The sequence below is a fragment of the Aquarana catesbeiana genome, linkage group LG11 (assembly GCF_042186555.1).
Source record: "Aquarana catesbeiana isolate 2022-GZ linkage group LG11, ASM4218655v1, whole genome shotgun sequence".
NCBI lineage: Eukaryota > Metazoa > Chordata > Amphibia > Anura > Ranidae > Aquarana > Aquarana catesbeiana.
Window position 1 is genome coordinate 91737980 of NC_133334.1, and position 26523 is coordinate 91764502.

Genomic DNA, 26523 nt, shown 5'->3' on the forward strand with positions numbered 1-26523 from the left:
CTTTTGATGAAGTATGCTTGAATAATTTAGATATCTTGAAATGTTGTTAGCTTAGAAAATAATGATAATATTGATAGGAAGTCAACTCTGTGCTGTAACGAGGCAATCATGATTTTAAAATCCCATTAACATCACATATGTATGTCTAATGACCATTTAAATTACGGTGAAATTTATATAGTTTATACAAAAAAACAGGTATTTGATAAAATGTGTGTTGTGCCCTGAATCCAGGTACCAACCGTAATGATTTTCATTTTTGATTCACAGCCAGTGTCACCATCTTCCAGCCTTCAAACTTTTACATTATTGTACAGACCAATTTTGGCCTACAGCTGGAAATCCAACTGGTACCCATCATGCAGCTATACATCAACCTGGATCCATCTTTTCAAAATGAAGTCTGCGGTAAGGACATTTTTGTAATATTACATATATTATTGTTATATCAAATGAAACAATAAATAAATAAACTCAGTAGAAAACTTAGGTTAAAAGTATGCCATATCCGGGATTTTTAAGTAAATATTCATATATGGTGATTAACGATGCCATCTGAAGAGCACAAGCTTACAGCTTGTTAGTAACCATTACCGTGTCTCTTCATTTCATATAATATCTAGTATGTGTTTTAATTACATATCTATAAAGAACTCTGGTTTCTAAGATTCTAATTGGCCACTTAAACATGATATTAATTAATCTTACTTTGTTTGTGTATATAATTTAATAATTCTTTCACAGTTATTTCAACTTATAATATTAATGATAGGAATTAAAGTTACCAAGCAGATTTAATACGCGTAAGCATGAAAAGTGACTTGTGATTCTCTTTAAATGATGGGTTAAATGATCCACTAGAAATGGTTCTAGAGCAGAATCAGTACTTGTATTCTAGATGAATTAGTACATACTTTATATGCATTTCGCAAGTGAGCGCATAACGTTTATTTTATTTACTGGTATATTATTGAAGCCCTCTATTGCAAAATAGAGCATGACTCTAATATAGCAGTGGTATACTATTCCTAATGAATTGTTGTACTACTCCTTTTTTGGTAGAATTAGTTCTGCTATATACAGAATGATGCATCATATATTGATAACACCACTAAACTAAATGTATTCAATTTTTGCTCATAGGTCTTTGTGGAAACTTCAACAATATACAAGCTGATGACTTTAAAGTTCTGAGTGGAGTGATTGAAGGAACTGGGTCCTCATTTGCCAACACCTGGATGACGCAGGCCAACTGTCCCATTGTTACAAACAGCTTTGAGGATCCTTGTTCCCTGAGCATTGATAATGGTAAACCACTCATATACAAGTCATATACTGTACATGATAAATATGAGTGCTACAGGATTGTGTAAATATGGTGGCCAAAGAGGCATTAGAGGCTTCATATTACAGTTGTTCGCATTGTGTTTAATTTTGTTCTACTTATTGTGAATAGGGATGGGCCGAACACCCCCCCCCCCCCCCCGGTTCGGTTCGCATCCAGAACATGCGAACGGACTGAAAGTTTGCACAAACATTCGAACACCGTTAAAGTCTATGGGACTCGAACGTGAGAAATCAAAAGTGCGAATTTTAAAGGCTGATATGCAAGTTATTGTCCTAAAAAGGGTTGGGGACCTGGTGCTGCCTCAGGGGACATGTATCAATGGAAAAAAAAGTTTTAAAAACGGACGGTTTTTGGGAGCAGTGATTTTAATGATGCTTACAGTGAAAAAATAAAAGTGAAATATTCCTTTAAATATCGTACCTGGGGGGTGCCAATAGTATGCCTGTAAAGTGGCACATGTTTCCTGTGCTTAGAACAGTCCCTGCACAAAATGACATTTCAAAAGGAATAAAAGTCATTTAAAAATGCTTGAGGCTTTAATGTAATGTCGGGTCCCGGCAATATGGATGAAAATCAGTGAGACAAACGGCATGGGTACCCCCCAGCCCATTACAAGGCCCTTTGGGTCTTGTATGGATATTAAGGGGAACCCCGCACCCAAATTAAAAAAAGAAAAGGCGTTGGGGCCCCCAGGCCCTATATACTCTGAACAGCAGTATACAGGTGGTGCAAAGAAAGACAGGGACTTTAGGTTTGTTCTTATGTAGAATCTGTTTGTAATTTGGAACAGGTACATTTTGTAAGCGTAGCTCCAATCAAAAAATCAATTTTAAAGCTTTTTGGAAAACATAGGGAAGGGTTATCACCCCTGTAACATTTGTTTTGCTGTCTGTGTCCCTGTTCAGAAGATTTCACCTCACTTTCTGTCCCACTGAGAATTGGATTTTGAAAATTTTGGGTTTTTAAGGGAAACACGGATTGGTGATAAATCAGTGGAGGAGACACCTTTTTCCCATATTATCTCTTACAGGAGAGAATTTCCCTTCCTAGGGGTAGATTTCCTCTCACTTCCTGTAGTCTCCCTCCGTTTGTAAGTAGGAGTCATTTGTAAGTCAGATTTTGAAAAATAAGGGACCGCCTGTATATACTATACGGCCTGCCCTATATACTCTGTGGAAGATTGGGCCTTAGGTGTTGGTGGTACCAGAACACTGTAAGCCCTCACAGTTACTCTAGGTGGGCACTGGAATGGGCCCTGCTGTAAAATATTATATCAAGAATTGTAATTACATACCCCTGTTAAACAGGGGCAAAAAAATTGGGCCTTAGGCGGTGGTGGTGGTGATGGTGGTGGCACAACACTGTAAAGCCTCACAGATACTTTTGTTGAGCACAGGAACAGGCCCTGCTGTGAAATATTAGATCAAAAATTATAATTACATGCCCCTGTTAAACAAGCCTGTGTATATATATATATATATATATATATATATATATATATATATATATAAAATCACTGAGTCACCTGCCTGAAAGTGTCTTTGAACACGTACTCCAGGAATGGCCTACAGTCAGGTATAGGCTTGGCTGGACTACAATGCAGTGGATATATATTTTATGAACTGCAGCTCACTCAGTCACCTGCCTGCCTGCCTGAAAGTGTCTTTGAACATGCACTCCAGGAATGGCCTACAGTCAGGTATAGGCTTGGTCACACTATATATACAAGCCTGTATATATATATTTTATGAACTGCAGCTTACTGCGTATATATATATATATATATATATATATATATGGCTTATATATATATATATATATATATATATATATATGGCTTTTTTTCAGGGGGAACTTGGTGGAACTCAGTTCCACCACCTCTGGCTCAGACCCTTTGGTGCCTGCTCACCACCATCACTTGTATACACAGAAGTCTGGTTTCGGTGTTTACAAGTGACAGCTCTGCACTCTGTATTTAATGCAACTCTGGTATTTAATTGCCCCTTTAAGACCCTCCTACTGTTTTCGTGAAATTTGACTGAACACACCCACTATTTGATGTGATTTGGAGGGTGTGTGTAGGGGGAGGGGTTTGTGTGGGGCCATGGTTAAGTTCCAGCACCTATTGTTTGAGAAAAAAAGCCCTGTATATATATATATATATATATATATATATATATATATATATATATATATATATATATACTAGACTGACTGTATATATATATATATATATATATATATATATATATATATGAAATACACTGCAGCTAACTGAATCGCCTGCCTGCTCAAACTAAATGAAATGACACTCTCTGCCTCTCTCTGTCTCTCTCGTAACAATGCCACCAACACACTACACACGGCCGACGTGCAGGCGGCCTTATATAGTGTGGGGCGTGGACTTAACCCCCTGAGCCGTAATTGGCTAAAGGCACCCTGCCTTTGGCCAATTATGGCTCTCTTCGCTGACAGCGCTGTAATTGGCCAAAGCATGCAGGTCATAGTGCATGCTTGGCCAATCATCAGCCAGCAATGCACTGCGATGACGCAGTGCATTATGAGCCGTGACGCGCCTCTCGAATTTGGCGCGAATGGCCCATAATGTTCAATCTTCATCGACCGGTCGACTCATGTTCGACTCGAACAGACAGCCCATCCCTAATTGTGAATAATAGTTCTATGTTTTCTAGGTACACTACATCATCATACAATTTAACAGTTAATTACCTTTCAGGAAAATATAACAGTCTTTTATATTTTAGTAAGCAGAAACACTTAACCAGTCATTACCATTGTTTAGAACATCTTATTGTTTGCTTGGAACCTCAGTTCACTTTATAAAATTACTGATGGCTATTGGCTAAAATGTATCCTTGCTAAAACAGAATGCAAATTTAAATAATATACTTACACATTCATGTCCTTTCAGCCTGTTGCTCCTTAGTTTCCATAACAATCTGTAATTCAAGAAATTAGAAGTTAAGCATCATAATCTATTCTCCTATTGTCTTTCCCTAGAACAATATGCCAAACATTGGTGCTCTATGTTAACTGACCCACAAGGAGTGTTTGCAAAATGCCATTCAACAGTCGATCCAAATGTTTACATGCAGGTAATTGTGTGTTCTGTTTCAGGTGTACACATAGTTACATAGTTGGTAAGGTTGAATAAAGACACCAGTCCATCCAGTTAAACCTGTGTGAGTGTGTATGTGTGTTTATGTCAGTAATAATTTCCATAGCCCTGTATATTGCATACGCCAAGATGCCCATCTAATACACATCTCATTAGTTTACCACAATGTACCTTATAAACATATACCTATAATATACTGCATATATATATATATATATATATATATATATATATATATATATATATATATATATATATATATATATATATATACAGTATATATATATCTCAATGCATGTGAGCTTATACTTATATATATATATATATCATAATAAGAAAAATGTTTGCCCTATTCTGAATTTGCAGTTGTCCATGACATTGGCGAATCCTCACTGAGGGCAGACATGAGCTCATGCAAAGTCAGTGGTGTGCATGGTCTTTTATGTTACCATCACTAGAACCGATGGCCTGACTCCTTTCTGAGTGTGGTACTTGGGTTTGCCCCACTGCTAACAGTTAAGAACTGGAGAAAAACAAAGTAGGAACAAATGTAAATCAAAGTTCCAAGGGCACAGATAAGTAAGGGCTAGGATTTGAGGTACCTGTCAATCTGGTGTGGCTGAAAGTTCATCTCTGGTAAGACAGTAGGCAAGCAGAAACAAGTGAAGATTATGCCAAAAGGAGAAGAATAATTAAAATAAACAGGCAAGCAAAGCTCACATACATTGACTAGAACATTTTGCTCAGGGACTAATGTGGTACAGAGATACATTTTAAAAAGTTGCCTACTTGACTGCTGGGTGGAATGGTAATGGAGTCCCCTATACAGATTTCTGAAAGTAACATACATTAGCACAGGTGTAGCAATTTCTTCTCATTAACATTATAAAACATTAGAAAAATATACACGTCACGCAAGAAAAGAGTGATGTGATATCTTCAGATAAAATATTTACTGGTATATGCATGCAATGATTCATTGCTTGGGTGAGATCCAGATCTAAAATTTTGTTTGTCGGAAATTCCGACGGAAAATGTCCGATGGAGCCTACACACGGTCGGAATTTCCGATGACAAGCTCCCATCGAACATTTCCTGTCGTAAAATCCGACCGTGTGTATGCGGCATAACTTTCTCACTCCGTTCTGCACAAAGCATTTTGTAGGTTGTCAAAGTGAGAGTTTTATTGTTGGGCAGTTTTTAGTTTTAGCCAGCAACAGTCACAGACACATGCCTAGGGATAATGTGAATATCCTATAGAGTGAATGCCAGAGACAGAACCGCTGGAAAGAATGATTCTGTTTGCAGCTTGGATCATTTATTGAAAAACAGTGAACTTGCCCTCAAAATAAAGGAAAATGGACTTACATGTGCAAGGCTTATATAGGAGCAGCACACATACTTTTGAAAAAAATGAGAAAAACACATTTCGAATAGCAGCGCTAATCAGTTTCCTGTTCTCTACAGAACTGCATGTTTGATTCCTGTAACTGTGCAAAGAGTGAGGAGTGCTTGTGTGCTGCATTGTCCTCCTATGTGCATGCCTGCACTATGAAAGGAATCTTTCTCGTGGGATGGAGACAAAATATTTGCAGTAAGTATATCAATAGTTTTTACTAGCCAATTAGCTCCAGTCACATAGCATTGATTTTCTGGACCACTGAGCACAGCATTATCAGCTGCTCTTCTTAGTGCAATTACTTTTGTATTGTTCCAGATTTACTGTTTTTTTTTTTTGGTAGATGCAATCATCAGTATTCACTTACACCTTGCTCAGTGTTGGCTAAATCAGTAACAACGTTTATGGTCTAAGGCACATGAACCTAGACAGAATTGGATCATCCACATGGCAACCCAGACAGGAGCTTAGAGCCTGGTGAATGTCCTGGGGGCCAGCTGCAACCTCCATACTCCTACAGTAAGGAGGATAGCACAACCGGTCAAAGCTGAACTCCCTCCACAGGGAAAGATGCATTTGCAGGCACTGGTGCCAGTTCAGACAATACAAATGAGGAGGCTTTTTCTGTGTGTTTATAGCAATCATTTTCAATGTCATTTGAAGGGATGGGAAATAAATTTGCTTCCTTGCCTAGGTCCCCATTCTGTCCCCATTCTGCCTTCATCCATTTGTGCATCAAGGGAGACAAGTAATTGTTATGGAGGGCTGGTAAGAAGTTTGATATGTTTGCACCAGATAAAGCTGATCTGCTCATGGCACAATTTTGGAGCCTTTTAAGTCAGTGCCAATGTGTTCTAAGCCTGCATAAACTCACTGTATCAGCAATCCCCCTTTACCATATTCCCCTTTCATTTCATCCTTTTTTCTCATCTGCAAGCTTTTCCAGAAGCATTTACATTTTTCTGGTGGCATTAAAGCAATATTAAAGTAAATGTTTGAATAAATGCTGACAGGCAGGGTTTCTAAAACAGAAAAGACCCTAGTGGTCTCTTCTGTCATGAATGCCTCTCCCAGCCTGTCAGCAGTAATGTAATCTGAGCTGCACATGCACAGCTCAGATCACATTTATGGCAACCACTCTATACCATGGTGATGTGACTCCGGTGTGCATGCACGGGATTTATGCCATCGCGGCCCAACCATTCAACTTGCTGGTGAGACGGAATCCGATAGGAAACCCAAGTGAAGATGAAAGTACCTGAGACCAGTGGCATTGGTTACCATGCAGCACTGGAGGGCTCTGTTTGACAGGTAAGTCTGTCATAGTGTGCTAGTATGCAATGCATACTAGCATATTATGGCATAAAACTACAGGGGGCACATTTAAAAAAAAAATTGTGGGGGGGGGACTCTAGTACTGCTTTAATAGGGGTTTCTCTGATTTTATTCCCCTAAAAAACCTATAAAATTTCCTAAAACCTTTTTTGTTAACTCCATGATCCATAACAATTATTCTTTATCTGCACAGTGGATATTGACAGTCATTCAAACAAATCAGAAGATCAAAGATTTACACTGATAACTCATCACTAGTAAACGCCTTAACACAGAGACCCTAAAAAGTACCATACCCATAGCACTCTGGCAGTTAAACTATAATTAAAGTCAACATTTTTTTTTTTTTTGCTTTAGACAGGGTGGAGAAGGATTGGAACACCTGTTAGGTTTTTATTGCTGTCTGTGTTACCTTTAAGGATATTCACCCTCTCTATTTGTCCTGTTTAGTGTTATCCCTGAGAGTGAAAGGCAAAAAATCCCCAAATTTTGGGTTGTCACCAGAACAGGAATAGAGGGAAATTCTTCCAATGTGAACCCTAGTTCTGGTGATCCTGGTGACAACCAAGGATTCCCTCATTTAAAAGTATTTCTCCTCACTTTCTGTTTTGGATATGGGAAAGGAAGTGAAGGGAAATATTCCCAATGAAAGACAGATGGCTAAAACCCCTCAAAACTGATAGGGGTTATACGTCTCTTACTCTGTCCAGTTTTGTTTTTAGTTATACTTTATGTATAAGACCTAACAAGAAGTTCCACTGTGTCAAAGAAAACATCTGTTTTAGGACTTTGCTTCAGTTACTTTTGGCTCTTAAAAGCTTCTCAAACATGAGTATGTGTACCTCTAAATATCCTAATTAAACTCTCTCTTTTTAACCTTAGCCACATACACCACAAACTGCCCTGCCACATTGACCTACAGCTACTCAGTCAGTACCTGCCAACCCACTTGCCGTTCCCTCAGCAGCCCTGACGTTACTTGTGACATCTCATTTGTCCCTGTTGATGGCTGCATCTGCCAGAATGGAACCTACCTGGATGGCAGCGGTAGATGTGTCCTCCCATCAGCCTGTTCCTGCTACTACCAGGGAACTGAAGTGCCACCAGGAGAAGTGGTTAATGATAATGGTGGTATTTGGTGAGTAAATGAATGTTGTGCTAAAACAACTAGCGAACCAAACCAACAGTGAACACACAATAAACAACAGCCTAAATCAAATATATACAGAGAATGTGATAACCAGATAGTAAACGTAACAGAGCCAGGGTCATACAAGGGAGATCAAGCAGAGGAAGCTGGGAACAAGACAAGATAGAGAGAGGGAACCAGGAGACAGAATGAGTGGGTAGGAAGGGATCAGGCTGCTGGGTCAAGGTCAGGGTCTAGGAACAGGAGACAGGATGCAGGCTTCAGGAACACAGGAACACAGATCAGGGGCACATGGAGAAAATACCAAGGCAATGAGTCACAGAATGCAACAAGTTTAGATAAACTTCCTGCAATCAGCATCAGGTGATGCCTGATCGCAGAAGATGATTTCAGCTTCTGACTGCCAAGAGACACCCGCTGGTGGAGACTGGAACTGCAGCCTAAAGATCTAGGAGCTACAGTTCCACCAACAGGTGAATCCTTTTCCTGACAGTCAGCCTCTGACTGCTGAGAGACACCCACTGGCGGACACCGGAACTGCAGGCCATAGATCTGGGAACCACAGTGCCACCAGCAGGGGAATCCTTTCCTGACAATGAGTTAGCATTTAACTGTGACAGTCATGGTACAATGTGATTGGCCCAGAGCTGTCACCAGGGGGTAGGAAAGGAATAGGGTATCCCTGTGTAAGCACTAACAGATTTGATTGGAGCTTCTACTATGCTTACCTTCCCTAGTTCTGGCAACCAAATGGAGTGCTGCAGGAGCAAGGAAAAATGAAATGCTGTTGGAGAGGAAGGGAAGTTAAGTGACTGTGTTAAGTTGTCCTATATGGCCAAAGTAAAGGGTCACTTTAACATCTTATGCACATGACCCACCATAGCTGTGATAGAGCAACCAAAGGGGGAGAAATTGTGAAATTGTTGATTTTTTTTAACAGTTAAAAACTTTATTCAAAGTTTTAAAAATACAAAACAGCAGGAGTTGTCAAAAATAATACCACAGATAAAGTATTAAACGTTGGTGTAGTGCAATCACAAATGTATAACTTGTATGAACCTTACAGAAAGTACAAATCAGAGACAAAAATCCTGTAGTAAGCTGCTAGCATATACCATCTCAACAGAAAGGTCTTTAAGGTGCATGATAGGGGAAACAGAGAAAAGGGGGGTGGAGAAGGAGAGAAGGGTGATCAAAAGGAGTTCAACCATACAGACAAGATTTTATCATATTCTGCTGGGCAGCCTCTGATCATATGTCAGTTGGTATAAAGGGAGTGCAGATCTAATAGCAATAAATGTAAGAGGGTTGGGTGGAAAGTTTCCATTTAAGAAGAATTTCCTTTCTTGCATAGTAGGACATGAAAACAGCAGCAGTTTAGCATGATTTTGAAATATGGAAGGAATCATAGATGTCTAACAGCAAAACAATAGGGTCGAGAGCCAGCAAAAGTTTCAACGCCTTGACCAACATGGATGTAACTTGGTTCAAAGAATCATAAACCAAAGGACAGCTTCACACCATATGATAGAGGGTGCCAGTGACATTTAAACATTTGCAAAGCGAAGAGAGAGTGGGATTGATGTGTTGCAACTTCTTAGGGGTATAGTATATCCTATGTAAAAATGTCAATTGGATAAATGTATCCCTAGCAAATACCATCAGTTTAATATACTGAGCTACCACATCTTCCGACTCATCTTCAAATGAGAAAGGGGGAGAGCAGACCAAACCTTACATTTAGACTTAAGTTGAGTATCGAGAGGAGTAATGTTAAGGCCAAGGAAGGATTGAAGATCATGAGAGACATGAATGTATAGGTATTTAAATCGCTTAATCCATTGCAGAGAGGTAGTATTGGCTGTCTAAGGTGCATGCCTGTCTAAGAGGAAGAGAGTAGATTTGGACCAATTTATTTTTATACCAGAGTACGAGTAATAGCTTATTTTTAGAGAAGGGTTTATAGACTGTCAAACTCACATCCTTCTTATTCATGTTATAGCACCTGCTCTTCAGGAAAACTAGACTGCATTGGAGTTACTCAAGTACCAGGTATCTTCACAATCCTCTTTTGTACACACTTTTAAGTTGTATATATGATTTAGTGGGATTATATGATTATTCCTTACCAATCAACCATTATGAAATACATCACAGCTGGTTAGGCACACAATTTCTAAAAGACTTGTGTATTGATCATAGTGCTGAATTGGATCATCTTAACTTAGATTATTACTAATTATGGGAAATAATAGAATATCTCTATAACATTGCAATAATAGGGGAAAGATAAATAATGTTGGGAAATATAACTGACTGACAACAGATGTAGTATTGAGACGCCCTGTAATTGCCAGGGCAGGTCAAGAGACCTCACCCCTGAAAAGCTGCCCAGGCATAAGAAATAAATGAATATTTTGGTTAATTTTTTTATAGGCATCTATAAAAAAAAAAAAAAAGGAAATACTGGTTATAAGTTTACTGCCCCTAAACCAAATATGGGATGAAACAGATCTTTTAATAAGCAAACAAAGTAAATGAACCAGTTGGTATTGAACTACCAATACATTCTATGTTTATTTAATATAGACAACTTCAACTATGAACTAAGGAGCTTAAAGTGGTACTAAACCCAGGACCCTGAATTCACTATATCTGGTCTCCCACAGTACACAGAACATGGAAATGTAATAGTTTTAGTTAATATAAACAGCTAAATACTTCTTCTCATCAGCAGTTAGAGCAGTCTTGTGACTTCTATCAGTGTCCAGCAGAGCACTGGTTAAAGCTTGTAGGAGGAGTTTTCATTCCGCTCTGGCAGTCCTATGAGGCTGCATGACCCCTGACCCTCTGTCTGGACAGTGCTAATTGACCCTGTGCGGATCACATGCACTCTCCCAAGAAAAAAAAATACTCTCTAGCAATACACACCAAACTGAGCATGTGCAGCTTGCCCACAAGGCTCTGTTCTATCAGAAGATGGTTTGGGGACTGTGGAAGAGGGGGAGGATCAGAGATGACAGGATCAAACAGCCTTTTTACACAATGCGGAAGATTAACTCCTTAGGTTCCACAGTGAGTATAACAAGCATGTTTTACTGCATGTACGGACTGATTTTACTGTTGTGGGTTTAGAAACACTTTAAGCATGCCTTAGATGATTCCTATAACTTGGTATTTGTAACCTATGTATTTTTTCACTGACAGCATAAGAATATTTTGGCTCTAAAATCTTGTAACTAATATTGAACGTTATTTGGATCTTGTTCTGCTTTTAGTCTGTGCTGCCCCCATGGTGTATTTCGACTGCAAAAATAAGACTGCAGGAACTAAAGGAGCTGAGTGTCAGAAGAGCTGTCAAACCTTTGACATGCAGTGTGTAAGTTACAAAAACATTAGTAAACACATAGGTAGCTATATATATATATATATGTATGTATTTTGAAACCAATGGATCAGTATACCAGCAAGGTAGCTACCATATTCAGAAGGAGGTTAGCAATTGCAGCCTTCTAATTTCTTTTCAGAAGGAGTGATCAGAATTGTATTGAATTTCAATTGCACTCAACATGATAGTTTAATTCTGTTTTACTTGTTACGGAATTCAGGAATTTTTTCCTTCAATTCTAAAAAATGAAAACCACAGTAAATTGTAGACCCTCTCTGTTTGGCAACTAGTAAAAGCTGACACCAAACCCAACCCAGTGTGGCACTTCTAGCATTTGACAGTAGGGTCAGATTGTGTTATTAATATACCCCAAAGACTTAACAGGTGTACCTGCAGTCAAAGGGGTCAACTATCGTTGTAGCTCCAGGTACCAAGCTAACCTCTGGGCAGATACAAAAATAAATCATTAAATATATTTTTAAATGCAACTAATGTAACTTCTAGAATTTGCCTTGATATCATTCTCATGTAATCCCTTGTACAGCTGCACTCAGAGATATAGTACTCTGAGCCAACTAGCCTTTGCTGCATGCTAAACAACAATATGTTGACATAAGAGAAGAGGCGAAAAATGGCCTCTCAGCTGCTGGCTGTGGGGGCACTCGATAGGAGGGAGGGGCCAGGAGCAACAAAGAGGGACCTTAGAAGAGGAGTATCTGGGCTGCTCTGTGCAAATCCAACTGCACAGAGGAGGTAAGTATAACATGTTTGTTATTTAAAAAAAAACAAAAAAACAAAAAAAAAACGAGACTTTACAATCACTTTAAGTAACATGTTATATGTTACACCCATATTCAGGGTGTAACATGTTACTAAAGCATCAGCAGTCCCCCATTTTCCCCCCATCACCCAATGTCACAATTAAACAAGTAGGTAGATGCAGACAGCTGTAATGAGAGTCTGCAGGAAATAAATAAACGATCAAGGGGTTAATATGGCGAACAATGGAGGTAGCCGAGTACATATAACTAAAAATGGTGGGGGGAAGGGGGTGGGTTGGGGGTTCCTGAGAGGGGGAACTTGGTGGTGGTAGTTAATGTTTCACAACAAATTCAGGTATTAGTCCATGTAAGGATAAAATGATGCTGAATAAATGGAAGGCAGCCAGTCTATAAAAGCTAGAAGAAGCTCTGGAACAATAAAAAAGAAAGAATGAGGGCGCCGTCCTTCTTTCTTTTTTTTTTTGAGAGTCTGCAGGAGCCTGGCATTGCACCCGTGATCTGTTGATCGCAGGTACAATGCTCTGCAGGCTCCTACGATAAAAAATATTAGATGCAAATTTTTTTTCCTGCAAAAAATGTGCATTTATTTTTATGATCCTGGGCCAGCAAAGAGAGTAATTAGACATTCCCAGAGATGGCCATGGCAAGCAGGGGGCTTTGCTAGGGAATTTACTCTTGCAGGAGTAGTTAAATTTTCTAGCAAGTTCGGAGGCACATTGCAAGCAAATAGAAATATACGTTTATGAAAGAAAAAGCACTGCAAATAAAATACTTGCTATGCTTTTACCTGCAGTTTTCAGGTTTTGCAAGTTGTCGAAAGGGTCTTTTTAAGTTGTATTGCTTGACTGCAGCAAAGAAAAGTGAGGTTACCAACCTGGCTGTGCTATATGGTAGGGCTGTGTAAAAACTCAGGACTGGCTGGGTAAAATGACAAAGCCCATTGACAGTTAAAACAAATTGCATACATGTATCTTATCTGTGCATGTAGTTAGCCTGTGGTTTGGCTGTACGTTTTTCTGTTACTTGCAACTTGAATGATGCTTGCAAGCAAAACCAGCAACCCAAAGAATGAGACTTACCTACTGTCATATCAGCGCTGTAAGAGTGGAATCCTAATATCTCTGCAATGTGCTGAAGAGCCCTTTCTCCAGTGACTACCCAGCTTTGTGAGACCCCTTCCCATTACAATGAGAATACTGGTAGAGAAAAATATTCTCCATTAGCAATACAGAATATAATATGTAATTAGAGAAAATAACTACATTCAGGACAGGATATTGTGTGTCCATGAATGCCTTACCAAGAATGAACAGAAAAGCTGACACCGTTTGTATATTTGAGTGTGTATGTGGGCATCCTATGTATGCGGACAGCTTTCTAATCCCTTTACAGCCCTGCACCCAACATGTAATGGCTGGTAAGCAAAAAGATTCACATATCCTCAATACATTATGTCAGCTGATTCCAAAAGTAACCTTCATCACAGAACTGCCAGTTTGAAAGTATAAAAAAAACAATGTTTAAGCATATATATCATTAGCAGAATAAAATACAATTTACTCCATTATACAACAATACTTTTAACCACTACTGGTCCTTTCTCCAGCCAGGACAAGCCAGGTCAAGACAAGAAGGGATTGATAAGGGTCCCAAGCATCCATGTGTGATGAAATGAACTGTATTTTATTCAACTGCTTATAATAATACATTCAAATAGTATTTTTTTAAACTTTTGAATTAGAAGTTCCATTGTGCAGATACTTGCAAAGACTTGTTTTCCTTACGTATCCAAAAAGGGTCAAGGGGGTAAATGGGGCCCTATCTGGGTGAGCTGTGTAATCAATCTTTCAATTGGATCCCCTAAATATGTCTTATTATGTCTCTTATAGTACAGCACTCAGTGTATCTCTGGATGCATTTGCCCCGACGGACTTTTAGCGGATGGTCAAGCTGGATGTGTTCAAGAACAGCAGTGTCCATGTATCCACAACAATGAAGCTTTCCCTCCAGGCGCAAAAATTAAAGTGCAATGCAATACCTGGTAACCAGTTAAAGAATTTTTCTACTAAAATATATAGGGACTTATTTATAAAGGAGATGAAAACAGAAGTGTTACTCAGGACAAGGTAAAGATATGTATAGGATTGGCGGTTGAGAGAAACATCAAAGTTTTTCACATGCCCTATATTTTGTGAAGTAATAATGAAACCATGAAAACTAATGAGCATAAAGTTAGAGAATAAGCCTGGTATACCTTTTACTGACACTCTCATTGAATTTCATTTTAAGCATTTTTAACTAGTTTCTGCAGCAAAACTATCTGCATTACTTTTCAAGGGCAAAGGGGTTGTGGCTGCACTCATTCGGTGGAATTCTAATAAATTCCCACCAATACTTTTCTGCCGCTATGGCCTGTGCCAGATTCAAAAATCCCTGCTTTGGTAACTTAACTGACATGTGCAGCAGATTCAGGTAGTTATTAATAATGCCACTTTTACACAATGGCGCTATTGATGCACCTAATTAAAAAATAATTACCTCCAGTTCGTAGACAACAAAACTGCTAATTAAGGCCAACTTTAAGTTGGTGTACAGAGACAGTCAAAGTTCCTCTGCCTGAACGCAGTTTACCTTTTACAAAAAAATAATAAATGCGTGTAATTTGTTGGTAAAAAATTGTATTTATTACAGTCAGGTCCATAAATATTGGGACATCGACACAATTCGAATCTTTTTGGCTCTATACACCACCACAATGGATTTGAAATGAAACGAACAAGATGTTCTTTAACTGCAGACTTTCAGCTTTAATTTGAGGGTATTTACATCCAAATCAGGGGAACGGTGTAGGAATTACAACAGTTTGTATATGTGCCATGGGACAATAATGGGACAATTGGCTGCTCAGTTATTCCATGGCCAGGTGTGTGTTATTCCCTCATTATCCCATTAACCAAGGAGCAGATAAAAGGTCCAGAGTTCATTTCAAGTGTGCTATTTGCATTTGGAATCTGTTGCTGTCAACTCTCAATATGTGATCCAAAGAGCTGTCACTATCAGTGAAGCAAGCCATCATTAGGCCTAAAAGACAAAACAAACCCATTAGAGAGATAGCAAAAACATTAGGTGTGGCCAAATCAACTGTTTGGAACATCCTTAAAAAGAAAGAACGCACCGGTGAGCTCAGCAACACCAAAAGAACCAGAAGACCACGGAAAACAACTGTGGTGGATGATCGAAGAATTCTTTCCCTGGTGAAGAAAACACCCTTCACAACAGTTGGCCAGATCAAGAACACTCTCCAGGAGGTAGGTGTATGTGTGTCAAAGTCAACAATCAAGATAAGACTTCGCCAGAGTGAATACAGAGGTTCACCACAAGATGTAAACCATTGGTGAGCCTCAAAAACAGGAAGGCCAGATTAGAGTTTGCCAAACAACATCTAAAAAAGCCTTCACAGTTCTGGAACAACATCCTATGGATGATGAGACCAAGATCAACTTGTACCAGAGTGAGGGGAAGAGAAGAGTATGGAGAAGGAAAGGAACTGCTCATGATCCAAAGAATACTACCTCATCAGTGAAGCATGGTGGTGGTAGTGTCATGGCGTGGGCATGTATGGTTGCCAATGGAACTGGTTCTCTTGTATTTATTGATGATGTGACTGCTGACAAAAGCAGCAGGATGAATTCTGAAGTGTTTTGGGCAATGTTATCTGCTCATATTCAGCAAAATGCTTCAGAACTCATTGGACGGCGCTTCACAGTGCAGATGGACAATGACCTGAAGCATACTGCGAAAGCAACCAAAGAGTTTTTTAAGGGAAAGAAGTGGAATGTTATGCAATGGCCAAGGCAATCACCTGACCTGAATCCGATTGAGCATGCATTTCACTTGCTGAAGACAAAACTGAAGGGGAAATGCCCCAAGAACAAGCAGGAACTGAAGACAGTCGCAGTAGAGGCCTGGCAGAGCATCACCAGGGATGAAACCCAATGTCTGGTGATGTCTATGCATTCCAGACTTCAGGCTGTAATTGAATGACTGCAAAGGATTTGCAACCAAGTATTAAAAATTGAAAGTTTGATGGATGATTGTTAATCTGTCCCATTACGTTTGGTCCCTTAAAAAGTGGGAGGCACATATACAAACTGTTGTAATTCCTACATCGTTCACCTGATTTGGATGTAAATAACCTCAAATTAAAGCTGAAAGTCTGCAGTTAAAGCACATCATTTCATTTCAAATCCATTGTGGTGGTGTATAGAGCCAAAAAGATTAGAATTGTGTTGATGTCCCAATATTTATGGACCTGACTGTATTTCATTCTCAGGAGCCTGCAGAGCATTGCAATTAGCAGATTGCTAGTGCAATGTCAGGTTCCTGCAGACACTTGCTACAGCTTTCTGCCCATACCTCTGTATGGGCATTCAGTTTGAAAGCTGTAGGAAGTGTCAATGTACGACAAGAGTGCTTACTAGCACCCTCACAGTTCAATGAGAGCTACAAGCCGTTTGCCATAGTGGCTGATGGTGCTTGTAGGTCATTCATTCACAGATTGCTGTGAATGAATGTCATGGCTTAGCGGGCCGTGCTGTTTATGAATTTTAACAGCAGGGAGGATTTCCCCGCCCACTGTCATGGGGAAGGGCGGTATCGTGGGTGCAGGGGTAAGTTGCTGAACATGTTACATGTTACACCCTAAATATCGGTGTAACATGTTCAGAAAGATGAACTTATCCTTTAAAGTTCACCTTTTGTAACAAGTTACACCCATATTCAGGGTGCAACATGTTGGAAATCTATGGCCCCCCTCACTTCCCCGGCTCCCCAATGTCACAGGCGGTGGGGGATCTTCTCCCCCCCCGCTCTTTGTCAGGATCTGTAAAGAACATGGCCACGCAGGGCTCTTCCTGCCCGGCCACGTCACTCATTCACAGAGTTCTGTAAATTGAAAACTATAAGGAACGGCAGCCTTTGGGGCTGTCGGCTTGTAGTTCTCAATAAACTACCATGTCACTGTTGAGCGCCGTGGTAGTTCATTAATGCTTCCTGTTAATCTGTAACTGCCTGGCCAAACAGCTTACACACAGAGCCTGCAAGAGCCCTGCATAGCACCCACAAGGTGGGTGCAATGCTTTCCAGGATGTGGGTGCAATGCTTTCCAGGCTCCCAATAAAAAAAATAATAAATACACATTTTTTTTACCTCCAAAAAGATGTGCATTCATTATTTTTTTTAAAAAGGTGAACTTATCCTTTAAGAATGCTGTTGGCTTCACAGCTTTCAGTTTCCTTGCAACCAGTGGGTGGAACCTAAATGAGTCTGAGACATTAGTTCCCCATCAGGTTCTTTCTCTCCTTGTAATTGACAGCAGGTTCTACAGCCAAAAGCAAGCTGTTAGCTAAGATCTGCCTATTGCCTGCTGTCAATCACAAGGGGTGCGCTCCTTATGGGAAACTCGTGTCAAGAATCTCCATCAGGATCCACCCACCCAGAAACAGAACTCCCTGCTTCTGTGCTCTAAGTGTGACAGCTGCAGCATCAGGAGGAATCACAGCAGCACTGAGGGCAGAGTCTCTGTATGTATACACTCCAGTATCAGTGCGCCTTCTTTACAACAGGTACTTGAATCTGTCGCCCACGCAGACACCTGCTATGTGGAAGCACGATGGAATACTAAAGAGTGTCCTAGACCAGTGGTTCTTAACCTCAGTTCTCAAGCACACCCAACACGCCATGTTTTGAGAATTTCCCTTAGATAAAATAGTTTTTATCAATACCATGTCATTGATATTGATTTAAACCAGCTGTGCAAAGTAATGGAAAACCAGAAAACATGGCCCGTTGGTGGTACTTGAGGACAGAGGTTGAGAACCACTGTCCTAGACATTCTTTATGAATTCCCCACAGTATCTTTATCACACGTTATATAAACATTAATGAATTAAGAAGATTTTGGATAGAATTTTATGCACAATAATTATGGATTTTGCCCCTCTTTATTAAATTTGCTGTATGAGTATAGTGCACATTCACTTTTAATTATTTTGGTATTTAAATTGTATTATTTGACTTATTTATTGTAGCAAGGCACATGTTTTTTTTTTCTCTAATTTCAATGAGTTATGATGCATTGCTTGCAGCCTTATTTAGATGGTGTACAGAAAATAACATAGCAAGCAAAACTAAACTATGAATTCTGTGTTAATTTACCTTTATCATATATTTTCTTCTTCATTTTAGTACTTGCGTGAACAGAAATTGGGAGTGTACTAGTAAGTCATGCATGGGAACTTGTACAGTATATGGTGATGGTAACTACATCACATATGACACCAAGAGATACAGTTTTAGTGGGGATTGCGAATATACCCTTGTTCAGGTAAATATTCATATTTCTGTCATCTTTTTATTGTTTTCATAGACTTATCATCAACCTATTTTCATGAACTCTTCAGATTGTAACTAATCCTTCTTATATGGATATGCTAACTTGTTCTATTTGCTCTTTCGATGTCAGGATTATTGCAGTAGCGATGCATCCAATGGAACTTTCCGTGTTATCACTGAGAACATTCCATGTGGATCTACAGGCACAACCTGCTCCAAGTCCATAAAAGTCTTCCTCGGTGTAAGTGTTATTTTCAAAATACAAAGTAAAAAAAAAAAAAATCAAAAAATAATTTCACAAAGGTTTTTGTATTCTTGGAAAATAAGGTTTGTAGGGTTTTACTGTCAATAATTATAGTATGCCCTTTTTACCTAGAATTACGAGGTTATACTGAGCGATGGGAAATTTGAAGTTGTCCAACTTAATTCTGGAGAATATGTACCATACAAAGTGCACCAGATGGGCATCTACACAGTGATTGAAGCTCTCAATGGATTGGTTTTGGAATGGGATATGAAGACCACTGTGTTTATCAAGCTGGATCCAAGCTTCCAGGTAAGCTTTTGTAATTTTGAAAAGGTTTAACAAGTCTTGCAATGCCATATCTTTTAATAGAGATCTCTGCATTTAAGTGTATACTAGTGTTTTTAAAGATTTTCTTTTCCTTTGTTTAGGGCAGAGTGTGTGGATTGTGTGGCAACTATGATGGAAATGCCAATAATGACTTTACCACCAGAAGCATGTCTGTAGTAGGAGATGTGGTAGAATTCGGCAACAGCTGGAAGCTCTCACCAAGCTGCCCAGATGCTATGAGCCTCAAGGATCCCTGCTCACTAAACCCTTACAGGAAATCCTGGGCACAGAGACAATGTAGCATCATCACCAGTCAAGTGTTCTCAGCTTGCCATCCTCTGGTATGATCCCATGTATACAATCAAGTGCATTATTGTTGCGTTTTTAAAACAAAGGACAGCAATAGCTACAATAGTTCATATTAAATAATGCTAGGATGGTGTGAAAATGTATATTTTTCGAAACTCACTATTACATTGACTTTTACTTTCAGGTTGATCCACTGAAATACTACGATGCTTGTGTCAGGGATGCCTGTGCTTGTGACAGTGGTGGGGATTGTGAGTGTCTCTGTACTGCTGTGGCTTCATATGCTCAAGCTTGCAGTGAGGCCGGAACCTGTATCAGCTGGAGAAATCCCGACTTGTGTCGTGAGTAATTCATTCAGCCTATGTTGGAAAAGGATTAACACAATTTTGTTTTTAAATTACATCATTTTATTCCATTGCAAAACTAAACATTTGCATAGCCACAGAGAGATACATAAAGTAGGATTTGCTCAAAAAAACAAAAACAAAAAAAAACATATTATGCACTGCCTGAATCTGTAATTTTCTGTATAATTGATAATATTTGCAGGGGAAGTGCATGGCTCCCAAATGTTCCTCATTTGTAGGGACTTTCTATCTTTTGGTACCAAATCCCTCTATTGTACTAATGTACTATTTAACTATCAAAAGTCTTGTTCTACACTACACCTTCTATCCATCCTCTAAATGTCTGAATTTGTTCATCTTAAAACCCACTAAAAAGCAGAAAGTAGTGAGGACATAAAGCACTGGTAGGCTTACCCAGTGTAATAATGCTTTATGGTCAACATTACTAGGGGCATTGCAGGACTGTTTCCTTTGCCTTTATATCATGTGGTAAAAGGTCTAATTTCAGAAAATTAAAGGTTACAGCATTCACTTCCATTTCATAACATCAGAATTGCAATAGTAATGCAAACAATAATTATTTTTAACAATCCAACATAAGCTTCCTTGAAAAATTATGTGAGTTCTGCCTGTCTACTGGTCATCTCTTTCCACGAATTCCTGAATTCCCTGCATGCTTTGAAGCTTCTTCTGTGTTGTTTATGTTCAATGTGTGAGGACTACATATCCCATGGTACCTTCTACCTACCTTCTTCCTAATGCTACCTTCACCCCTGCAAGCAGTGATATCTGTATTGACTCCTCCTCCTAAAACTTCTCATCTCAGCATCTCTGTAGTTCAGGAGGCAGGCTCTGAAATGTGTGACACAGCAGTGCCTACCCACAGGGCGTTGTGAATAAGTGTCACAGAGTTCCAGGAAGTAAATGTTTGGGGTCTTCACAAAGTAAGTTTACACCTTGGATCATTCAGATTAATAGGAATAGGCTAGACATAATCGAGAGTCGGTGTGGAAATTAATATATGATTTTACATTTTGACTATAGATATGGGAGAGATTAGTGCTCTTATGTGTTAGGGCTGCCCAAGCTAACTTAGGCTCAAGAGGAAAAGAACCAATCTTTATCTTTAACATTTGTGACTATACCTAAGAAAGGCAACATCTGGCCAAATTCATAATAAAAGTAGCTACACAGTATTCACATACATTCCTATTCAGTGATTAAAAAAAAAAAAGGCAAAACTTTTATTTTTTTTGTTTTGGATAGAGTGGAGAGGGATTAGAACACCATTCATTTTTTTATTGCTGCCTGTGCCCCCTCTAGGGAGACTCACCCTCTCTATTTGTCCTGTTTACCTTTATCACCGAAAGTGAAAGTAAAAGAGAATTCCAAATATTCTGTTGACATCAGAACACTGATGCCCTGTACACACGGTCGGATTTTCCGATGGAAAATGTGTAATAGGACCTTGTTGTCGGAAATTCCGACCGTGTGTGGACTCCATCACACATTTTCCATCGGATTTTCCGACACACAAAGTTTGAGAGCAGGCTATAAAATTTTCCGACAACAAAATCCGTTGTCGGAAATTCCGATCGTGTGTACACAAATCTGACGCACAAATTGCCACGCATGCTCCGAATAAATAAAGAGATGAAAGCTATTGGCTACTGCCCCGTTTATAGTCCCGACGTACGTGTTTTACGTCACCGCGTTCAGAATGATCGGATTTTCTGACAACTTTTGTGTGACCATGTGTATGCAAGACAAGTTTGAGCCAACATCCGTCGGAAAAAATCCTAGGATTTTGTTAAGTTGTGTAAAGATCTTGCGAGCAACAGATGAAATAATGCCTCTAGAATGAGTACCAATTAGAGATAAGCTGCAAACACTAACCACGTTTCATTTCGTGTGCATACCAAAAATATATAAATAATTGTGTCTGCGCTAAAAACTAAAATAAAAAATATATAATATATAATATATAATATGATATAAATGCCGTATGTGCTGAATAAGGAAAATCAATATTACAAAACCTATAAGTGTCAATATAAATCAAATATATATAGTAAGCAATATTAAGTGCAATCCGTATGTGAGGATATGATCAAAGTGCACCATGCAAAAAAGTAAGAAAATATAAATATACATATGAATATAAAATCCAGGTGCTGGTTGTGTTACAATCAAGTGTCCACATCCAAATAAAAGTCAGTTCACAGACAGCAAACATAAAGTGCAGATATACAGTGTCCATAAAAACTGGTGTCCATCGTGCTTCTCCTTAATGGTGTACACAATAAATCATGTTTCAGTGCTCTCCTGTGACCCCCAATCGTGCTTGCGCTCACCTCTAAGCGTGTGACACGGTAATTAAACAGTGTCTAAACACGCATTGGAGCCACTCCTGGGCTCCAATAGTTTCACATGAAAGAAAACAATAGGATAGGATGGTGCACTCACGCACCTGCACATTGTGAGTACCCTCCTGACGGGAACTATATTGTACTTTAATAAACCCCTGGCTATATTACGCTATGTAGCCTTTTCTTCCTTTCATGTGAAACTATTGATGTCATCTGAGAGGGTTGGAGTTTTCATCAGCATACCCTGTATGAGCCCAGGAGTGGCTCCAATGCGTGTTTAGACACCGTTTAATTACCGTGTCACACGCTCAGAGGTGAGCGCAAGCACGATTGGGGGTCACAGGAGAGCACTGAAGCATGATTTATTGTGTACACCATTAAGGAGAAGCACGATGGACACTAGTTTTTATGGACACTGTATATCTGCACTTTATGTTTGCTGTCTGTGAACTGACTTTTATTTGGATGTGGACACTTGATTGTAACACAACCAGCACCTGGATTTTATATTCATATGTATAATTATATTTTCTTTCTTTTTTGCATGGTGCACTTTGATCATATCCTCACATACGGATTGCACTTAATATTGCTTACTATATGTATTTGATTTATATTGACACTTATAGGTTTTGAAACTAGGATTTTGTTGTCGGAATGTTGGATCAATGTCCGACCGTGTGTACGGGGCATCATAGAGAGGAAATCTTCCAATGGGGAAACTAATTCTGGTGACATTGGTGAGACCCCGGGATTCCCTCATGTTGGAGGGATTTCATCTTATTTCATGTTTTGGCTATGGGGAAGGAAGTGAAGGCCCAATGGGACACAGATGGCAAAATAAAAACCTTACAGAAGTTAAAATCCTCCCCTACTCTATTCAAAATAATAATAAAAAAAGTTTTGCCTTTAGTTGCACTTTAAAAATGTTCTCCAGAACAGACCATTTTGTGCACATATGCAACACCTATGTGTTCCAGCAGTACTTGTGGTAACACAAGCATGTGTAAGTGTGACACGGCCCTTATAGTCATCTTTGAAAACACACCTAACATCAGAGGATAGATGTGAGACAGCCACATAAGAAAGAATTAAAATGCATTTTTGTGCACTAAAACTCATATGTTTTACTACAGACAACATGTAACTAGTCTCTAATAGTTTTGCCTGGACCTTCACACTACAATGCAGTGCACGGCAATTCATGCACTTTTGTGTATTCAGGCACATTGGCAGCACGCTTTATTATGCAGTCCATTCAAAATACACAAAAAAATGGCAGTCAGCATTTTTTTTTCTTTTCAATATATTTATTATATTCAGAAAAATACGGAGAAACAGACATAAACGTGGCCTGCAAGGCCCATTATATTCCATATGACAAGATACATATTATTATCCCTAACAGGTTTGTTCTTATGGATCATAGAGAGCTGGTAACTTATATCTCACCTAAATAGTGTGATTATCATCTATACAAATAACAGTACAGCAACCTGCAAAAAACATCTTGGACATTTACAGACACATAAACTTGACCTGAGCCATGTTTTATATAGTGTGAATCCAGTTCGCCCAAGAGGAGGCCCTCATTCTGCCCCTATGGGTTCACACTGCGGAAATGAGAAACTCACCGGGTATCACCACGATCCAGACCGTATCACCCCTGCTTCCCTCTCAAAGAGCCAGGGTAAAAAGCACCATGACCTTACTTTCCATGGCTTCAGAGCATTGCCTTAACAAGTTTCAAAACTAAGTCTTAGATCCAACGCTTTTAAGTAAAGTCAATTAAAGAGAACCTAAAAGGAGAATTGCACAAACATTGATAGAACACTTTGTATCTTGCAGTGTGCAATTTCAAGAATCAATTGCTAATGTCACTGAAGCTGTCTTGTTGATAAGATAGGGAGAAAAGGAGGAGAGTCAGAAAAGAAGCAGGGAAAGAGAAAGAGAGGAATGAAGGAGAGATCAGGACTGTCCAGGGTCTCCATTTAAAGGCGTATGTGTCCTGGAAAGAGGGGGACCTGAACATAAAGTGCCCAGGGTTCCCAAACCTTCTCGAAACGTGGGAATGTCTTGTAATTTAGGTACTATTTGTTCCTGGGACATGATCCACGATATTTTCCGCTTGGTTGCCGAGATCGAGACCGTAGATTTCTTCCATGCACCCGCTATCGTGATTTTAACCCCTAGAAACATGAACAGAATCAGGAACTGTGTGTGTTTAGGGGTATCCTTAACCCTGTGATTCAAAAGAGCATACAAGGGTTCCTGCGGGACCGAGACCCCGGGTACTTTCCAGACTATTTGGAAGAATTGCCGAGATCGAGACCGTAGATTTCTTCCATGCACCCGCTATCGTGATTTTAACCCCTAGAAACATGAACAGAATCAGGGACTGTGTGTTTTTAGGGGTATCCTTAACCCTGTGATTCAAAAGCGCATACACGGGTTTCTGCGAGACCGAGACCCCGGATACTTTCCGGACTATTTGGAAGAATTTATTCCAATAACTCCTAATACGTGAGCATGCTCACCAAATGTGGAGCATATCCCCCACATGATTGCACCCTCTGTAACATAGAGGAGACGTGTCTGGATAGATCTTGGCTAGTCTGGCAGGAACATAGTACCATCTGATGAATACTTTAATACTTGCTTCAATTAGAGAAGAATTCATGATACCCTTAAAGGAGCATCTAAAAGATTGAAACCAGTGGTCTGGTTCTTAGTGAATTTCCAAGTCCGATTCCCAAGATCGAGCATATGGAGGAGTATCTGCCTTGTCTGCCAGTGAGGAATATATAAGGAAGATGCCTCCCCTCTGATCTAATATACCGGAACACCATTGCTCATATGGTGTAGATTTGGGGGGTTCCGACCTTTCCGACCAGATCTTATGTAAGAAATGAGGAATCTGATGGACTCTATACCTTTCAGAGTGGGGCATTTCAAATTTACTAGTGCAGTATCCCAAAGATATTGGTCCAGTTGAGATAAAGAAATGCCCTATTCTGAAGAGCCCTTTATTCAGCCACCAGCGGAATGCCTGAATATTTAATCCTGGTGGGAACTTTGGATTGTGGAATAAGTGTGCCAGGGGCTTTATACTAGAGGTAAGTGACGCATGTTTATGCTCATAGCGCTAGGGAGTGAGAAAGAGTGGGCGGTAGGATAGAGGGTCTTTGCTTAGGAGGTCTCCAAAGAAGGAAATCTCACCACAAGCGGATATGTTCTCCGGTAGTGTGATGTCTCTACAAAGGTTCTGATGTCCCGTTCCAGTGGATGGAAGATGGTGGAGCTCCTGGAAGTCCTTGTTAATACAGAAAGTTAATACAGAAAGTTCAGTGTCCAAAGGAAGGACCAGCAGATAGACAAGGAGAGAAAAAGAAATATGAAGAGTAGACATTAGTGAGCAAAATATTTAAAAAGAAAAACAAAACCCATAAGGGGCGAGAAGGGACCAGCCAATTCCCGCCCCGTACCCATAACACAAGAAGTTTCCCCCTGATTAGGGAAAAAATAATCTGACCCCGAGAGGAAAAATATGAGCCTCTCCGGGTCAGAGGGAGGTGCATTGCAATCGCTCTGGTCACCCCACCTTTTACAAATTAAATATAATTGTTAATAGTCAGAGTCACAATTATGCTACTAAAACCACAGTTTGACCCCTGCGGACACCCCCACACCCCCCCCTGCAAGCGACTAGCCGCCCCACATGATAGAAAAAAAACATGAGGTCACCAGTCATCGACCAAGTAGGACGCAAGGGAAGCCACAAGGGAACAACACTCACATTTACATGAGAGAAACATAAGCAACCTGTGTGCCTCCTGTTGTGGGGTGACAAACCAGTATGTAACTGCCCCTTTTGAGACTCTAGGGCAGTGATGGCGAACCTTGGCACCCCAGATGTTTTGAAACTACATTTTCCATGATGTTCCACTACACTTCAGAGTGCATGGGTATCATGGGAAATGTAGTTCCAAA

The 26523-nt window shown here is 39.6% G+C and overlaps 1 protein-coding gene and 1 long non-coding RNA gene across 5 annotated transcripts in view; one reads left to right on the top strand and one right to left on the bottom strand.

The window, feature by feature from the left end:
* The window catches only part of LOC141112198 (uncharacterized), a 271699-nt gene that overhangs the window by 86526 nt on the left and 158650 nt on the right, over positions 1–26523 (bottom strand). For all 4 annotated transcript variants that reach the window (XR_012236545.1, XR_012236547.1, XR_012236548.1 and 1 more), the window contains exon 3: positions 4263–4308. This is a non-coding gene — a long non-coding RNA (uncharacterized lncRNA). The remainder of the gene's footprint in view (positions 1–4262; positions 4309–26523) is intronic.
* LOC141112195 (uncharacterized) overlaps positions 1–26523 on the top strand; it is a 97006-nt gene that overhangs the window by 16469 nt on the left and 54014 nt on the right. The window contains exons 12-24 of the mRNA XM_073604784.1: positions 271–408; positions 1144–1308; positions 4370–4464; positions 5955–6081; positions 8104–8359; positions 10374–10423; positions 11650–11750; positions 14431–14582; positions 18788–18926; positions 19065–19175; positions 19311–19490; positions 19610–19849; positions 20002–20158. Of these exons, the coding sequence (XP_073460885.1) occupies positions 271–408; positions 1144–1308; positions 4370–4464; positions 5955–6081; positions 8104–8359; positions 10374–10423; positions 11650–11750; positions 14431–14582; positions 18788–18926; positions 19065–19175; positions 19311–19490; positions 19610–19849; positions 20002–20158 (1911 nt within the window). The remainder of the gene's footprint in view (positions 1–270; positions 409–1143; positions 1309–4369; positions 4465–5954; positions 6082–8103; positions 8360–10373; positions 10424–11649; positions 11751–14430; positions 14583–18787; positions 18927–19064; positions 19176–19310; positions 19491–19609; positions 19850–20001; positions 20159–26523) is intronic.